This window comes from Formica exsecta, unplaced genomic scaffold (genome assembly GCF_003651465.1).
Source record: "Formica exsecta isolate Colony F162 unplaced genomic scaffold, ASM365146v1 scaffold826, whole genome shotgun sequence".
Classification (NCBI taxonomy): domain Eukaryota; kingdom Metazoa; phylum Arthropoda; class Insecta; order Hymenoptera; family Formicidae; genus Formica; species Formica exsecta.
This window is the reverse complement of record NW_021853596.1, coordinates 1,059,218-1,064,347: the sequence shown is the minus strand read 5'-3', so window position 1 is coordinate 1,064,347 and position 5,130 is coordinate 1,059,218. Positions and strand designations below refer to the sequence as shown.

General features: G+C 32.4%; 2 protein-coding genes across 7 annotated transcripts in view; both read right to left on the bottom strand.

Moving 5' to 3' along the window:
* The window catches only part of LOC115244644 (E3 ubiquitin-protein ligase MARCH8), a 4,225-nt gene extending 789 nt beyond the window's left edge, over positions 1–3,436 (bottom strand). Inside the window, exons 1-6 of one of the 6 annotated variants that reach the window (XM_029822466.1) lie at positions 2,672–3,436; positions 2,211–2,488; positions 1,010–1,101; positions 688–868; positions 290–555; positions 4–203 (exon numbers count right to left, since the gene is read on the bottom strand). In XM_029822466.1, coding sequence (XP_029678326.1) covers positions 4–203; positions 290–555; positions 688–868; positions 1,010–1,101; positions 2,211–2,327 — 856 coding nt within the window. In that variant the 5' untranslated portion in view covers positions 2,328–2,488; positions 2,672–3,436. The remainder of the gene's footprint in view (positions 1–3; positions 204–289; positions 556–687; positions 869–1,009; positions 1,102–2,210; positions 2,489–2,671) is intronic. The other 5 variants (XM_029822464.1, XM_029822467.1, XM_029822465.1 and 2 more) reach the window with 5 other exon arrangements.
* A 203-nt stretch (positions 3,437–3,639) lies between these two features.
* On the bottom strand, positions 3,640–4,977 carry LOC115244645. Its single transcript, XM_029822471.1, has 3 exons — positions 4,635–4,977; positions 4,474–4,560; positions 3,640–4,391 (listed from the first exon to the last, which is right to left on the bottom strand). Exons 1-3 carry the CDS (start codon positions 4,687–4,689, stop codon positions 3,763–3,765), a joined length of 771 nt encoding a protein of 256 aa, XP_029678331.1. The 5' UTR covers positions 4,690–4,977; the 3' UTR covers positions 3,640–3,762.
* Between the last annotated feature and the right edge of the window lie 153 nt (positions 4,978–5,130).

Sequence of the window (5,130 nt, the reverse complement as noted above, 5' to 3'; positions counted from 1 at the left end):
CGTCGTGCCTCTGTGGTGCAGCAGAGTCGGTCTTCGACATCTGCGAGGCACATGCAGGATCTATGGTACGGGGTAACAGAGTGCGATTGATCTCAGCCATTGAGGCAGTTGGATCCTTCAGGGGCAAGGTGACCTCTCTCAAAGAGTCAGTGGGTGACGGAGGAAGCACCACTTTTTCGGGAGCATTTTGAATAAATATCACTCTGAAACGTAGAAATTGACATTGTAATCTTAATTCGAAATATAAATATGCGAGTGTGAGAAACATTGAAAATAATACAAAACATACCTATTAAACGCTCGCCACTTTCTGCATAATGCAATGTACGCTTTGCATTGAATATACATGAAGACTAAACCACCGGTAGAACCGATTACGACGACTATTAATTTAGTCCAGAAAGACCAGTCGACGAATCCACGACGGGCTTCCTCCACAGATCGTTCAACGAGTACATACAACGACCATGCTACACAAAGAGCGGCTACAGCGTGAAAAACGACCGCGCACCATAATTTTCGCACTTCTAGTGCGGACATTTCGAGTTTCTCCCACTACAAATATTATGCATTACTCATAATATTATACATTTGGTATAATAAAAAAATTGGAACTGTGATCGGATCAAGGCATTTTTCATTCTTGAATTTCTTTTTTTTTCTCCACTGAAGAACAAGTTTACTTACCTCGCAAAATGGTTTTGTCTTGGCATGCATAATAAATGTGAACTTGCATAATTCACAGGCGCGTGTATCCGAAGCCTTTATCCATTGTTGAAGACAAGCCTGATGCACATAACGCAAACTGCCACTGCAATAGCAAGGCGCTAACAAAGGGGCACCTTCTTCACCTTCGCAATGGCAGATCCTGTTTATAAAAAGTTTTAACTTTCTCATAATAAAATAAAAGTTAAAAATATATATATATTATAGTTATTGTAAATACTATATTATGTATATATGTATAGTTATTAATACACATACATGCACACAAACACATTCCATTTACCTGCAAATATCATGGTTGGTCGAGGATAATGTGCTTACAGATGAGTGACAATGATCCGGTATAATAGTAACTACTGTGGCATAACTCGATTCCTAAAATAAGTATAATTCTATGAATCATCAGCAAAAGAATTAAAGTATAGTAAGTTATAGTATTTCCTTGTTTCATGGAAGCTGAATCTGTTTTCTTGAAATATTGACAGTGGCACCAGAAGATCAAATGATTTACGAAATTTGAGCTTTATCAGATATCAGTCAGATAATTGGATAAAGCTTAATTACTTATTTGCTTGACAAATGGAAAAATGACTATCTTTTGATGAAGCAAAATATCTTTCACGAGATGAGGAAATACTCTATTTTTGTCTTTTATATAATTCATGTCTACATATAAGTATATTTTTTAATTATGTTATTGTGTTATATATTACTAATTATTAAGGCAATATAAAATTATATGCAACAACAAAATATTACATTCAACACTATTTGTATTTTATATTCTTGCTCTTTCATGATATTGCTTTCTGTTCTTGGCTAAATGATTCAATTTCTTTTTTTATTTTTGGATATAATGTACAGAATGTCCTATAATGATCATATTTCCTTTAAACTAGTGAATTTTTTAGCTGATGTTAAATCAATTTATATAGGGGAGGTTACAGTTTATTGTATATAACTTTTTCCCATTTTTAACACTAAGATACACATATTTGTATTTAAAGTTCAACTTAGATTTCTAAAATCTATTTGAAATGAACTGAATAATATAATTTTATTATCTATTTATTGTTCTAAAATTTAATTTTTAAAAAGCCTTTTCTGTCATAATTTAAAATTTAATAAATTCTTTTAACATTTAATAAAAAAAAAACTCGACTCAAAGTTGAATAAAAAAACCACAGTTTCAAGAAAAGGCATTTTGGAGATACTATTTGTCCTATATTTTGTTATAGATTTAAAATAATTATTAATTCTTGATAAATAAAGAATTACCCGTGGTGTCCATTCTGGTAAACTTTCTCCACCAGCAGGACTTGTAAATTTGATAAATTCTTTTAACATTTAATAAAAAAAAAACTCGACTCAAAGTTGAATTAAAAAACCACAGTTTCAAGAAAAGGCATTTTGGAGATACTATTTGTCCTATATTTTGTTATAGATTTAAAATAATTATTAATTCTTGATAAATAAAGAATTACCCGTGGTGTCCATTCTGGTAAACTTTCTCCACCAGCAGGACTTGTATTATTAGAAGGACTAATCGACAAGGGTGGTTGCCAGTCAGGCGGATTAACATTAATCTGATGAACCGGCATCACTCTCCAACTTTGCCAAATATATAATCACTGATGAATGAATTTGATTAAATGCATCTTAGGTAAATGACTATTATATTCCTAGTAATATTTCAACACAGATTATGTATTCATTTGTGTCCTGTGAATAGTATTCAGCATTTAGGATCAAATTGCAGAGTCTAAAATATACACACACAAATATTTATAAATAAATGTATATAAAGTTATATTAAACTGCTAACTCTTATCTAATAAATGAATAATTAATTGATTAAAACTACCTACGCACATTTTTAATCAATAGCTTAATAAATTAAAATATAAAAAATTTATATATAGATATGTATATTATAAAATCATACGAACACATCGACGATACGTCCAATGACATTTCACGCAAGGGTAAGATTAAACACCGCAGATAATAAATTTTTTTTCACGATATTCAGAAACTCGCACGCGTATTTAAAAAATCGTTCTAGCTTAAAAATAAAGTTTTAAAAAAAGCACTAACAGAGTGATAACGAATGATGTACGTCGCACTACGTCGTCGCGAGTCTTCAGTGTCTTCGTTTATCAACAAGCGTAATAACTCATCGACTCGCTCCGTGCGAGATTTAGCGACACTAAGAAAACGCGAAGAAAACAAAGCGCGCTGACGTTGTCATGTATATATGTCCTTACTTCTGCTAACGCTCGCACGTATGTACAAACAAGTCGCGTCTTCTCGCGTCACGACGCACCAGCCGTACAGAGATTGTTGGTCGACGAGATTTTATTCGCGGAAGAGATTTTAATGTCTCTGTCTCTCTCTCTCTCTCTCTCCTTCTGAAGCACCGTGGGGAGGGCAGGGGAAAAAAACGGGCTCGGATAAATTTTGACACTTCGTCCTGAGTCAATGACACGACACGGGAGAACCCGTTCCGTATTGGCGTAGGATTACGTAGGGAGCTCTATACGCTCGTCTCGGCGCACCTGACACACATCGCATACCGTACGTCGCGAGAAAACGCGCCGACACTCGTCTCAATACGCGAAATAACAACAAAACCGCGATCCGTCCACATCGCAGCCCTTCCACCGCAACGGGCTGTGTATCTCATTTTTCTGCTCCGCCGCCATAATGTAGGCGTGCCCGGCCAATACGACGCGGGGGAGCGTCGTCGAGTAACGTCTCGCCAATAATAGCGCGAGATTTCGAATTTCATGAAAGTAGAATCTTCGCGCGCGATAGGCATCGATCTTTATATAATTGATAATGCATTGGAAATTTCCGATTATTCACTATCCGGCGCGATAAAATCTTGCTCTTTAAATATTATTTATCATCAACTAAGAATTTATTCATAAAACTTTCATACATTGCCATTTTTATACATACGTATCAGAATATATGCAATAATCCATAACAATATAGAGGAAAAAAGCTTCTTTGTGTAGATGCAAACAAAATTTAAAAAGGAATCGAAATATCATATTTTGTAGAGGATATTAAATTATATTCATTAAATTCATACTGATTGATATCTGAAGATTCGTAATCATTTGGAGTAGAAGTTAAGTTTGCCTTTTCCACATCTACAATTGTATTACATGCAGCAATATTACTGTCAACATACAAAGAGATACTTTCATTAGAGCTGTCAGATGGATATTCGATAGTGGTTCTTGGAATGTCTTCTGTCTTCTTGATATTCAATAAATCTGATTTTAATGTCGAGGTGGCATTTGAAATTGTATTCTCGTGTACATATATTGTACTGTTATGTATTTTTTCTTTTACATTGTTAAGGAAACATGCCTCTGTATTCTGAGATAAACTTTTTTCCTCGTCTAAAATCTGATAAGATTCACAAGTAGGTAACATCTTGTACAATTTCACTTGTTTGATTGGTGTCTTTGTATCAATATTTATATTTGAATCACTTAATGCTGGTTTTGCTAATGGTGCAATTAGAAGTGTAGAATCTTCGATATTTTTCTCACTATATCTGGGAGCACTTTTAGAACGTGAATGACATTTATTAGTAGACATGTCATCGAGCTTTAATGTCTTGCCGATAGATCGATGGACAGAAGCATCTACCAAGTAAAAATGTATATCAGTACATAATAAAAACTAATAACATTTCAATAAATAAGTGATAGCATTAAGATATCTTACTTTTAATATCAGATGTATTTGGATATATCTTATTTTGAATGACAATGGATGTATTTGAAGATAAAAGTTTTCCAACACATAGTCCCACTGCAAATACGTTTTATATTACAACAGGAATAGATTAGAATTGACCAAGATAAGTATTGTAATCTTGTCTATACCTGTTACTCCTACAGCAGCCCCAATATAATATTGGACATTTTCTTTTTTGAACATAATTTCTTTTTTTTCTATTTTTCTTTCCCTTTTTTATAAAGAGTATCAAAAAGAGAAATCTATACCTCTTTAAAAAAGATTCCACCTATTAACGGAAATATTCTGTTTTGTTTACATAGAGAATAGCCAATAATTATTATTATTCTTTTGTAAAACAAATCGCACAAGGTCAAGTAATAATAAACTTGATAATCAAAATAATATAAATCGAAATTCAAATTAAAATATATTCAATGCTCAAGATGATCAACAATAAAAATACAATATCAAAAAAATATAAATGTTATTGTATACAGTTTTATATATGAATTTGAAGTTTAGTGATAATAAATTAATATTATATTTGTACTTTCTCTTTTTCCAAAACATATTATAATTATAAGATCGATATAAAATGTAAATCCATAAATATTAAAAACATTTATAAAATATATATATATA

Excerpts from the sequence above, each read along its gene's own strand:
- LOC115244645 (XM_029822471.1), bottom strand. The coding sequence starts at position 4,689 with ATGTTCAAAAAAGAAAATGTCCAATATTATATTGGGGCTGCTGTAGGA. Across the intron at positions 4,561-4,634 it reads GGCTGCTGTAGGAGTAACAG|TGGGACTATGTGTTGGAAAA; the intron begins GTATAGACAAGA and ends ACGTATTTGCAG. Across the intron at positions 4,392-4,473 it reads AAATACATCTGATATTAAAA|ATGCTTCTGTCCATCGATCT; the intron begins GTAAGATATCTT and ends TTTACTTGGTAG.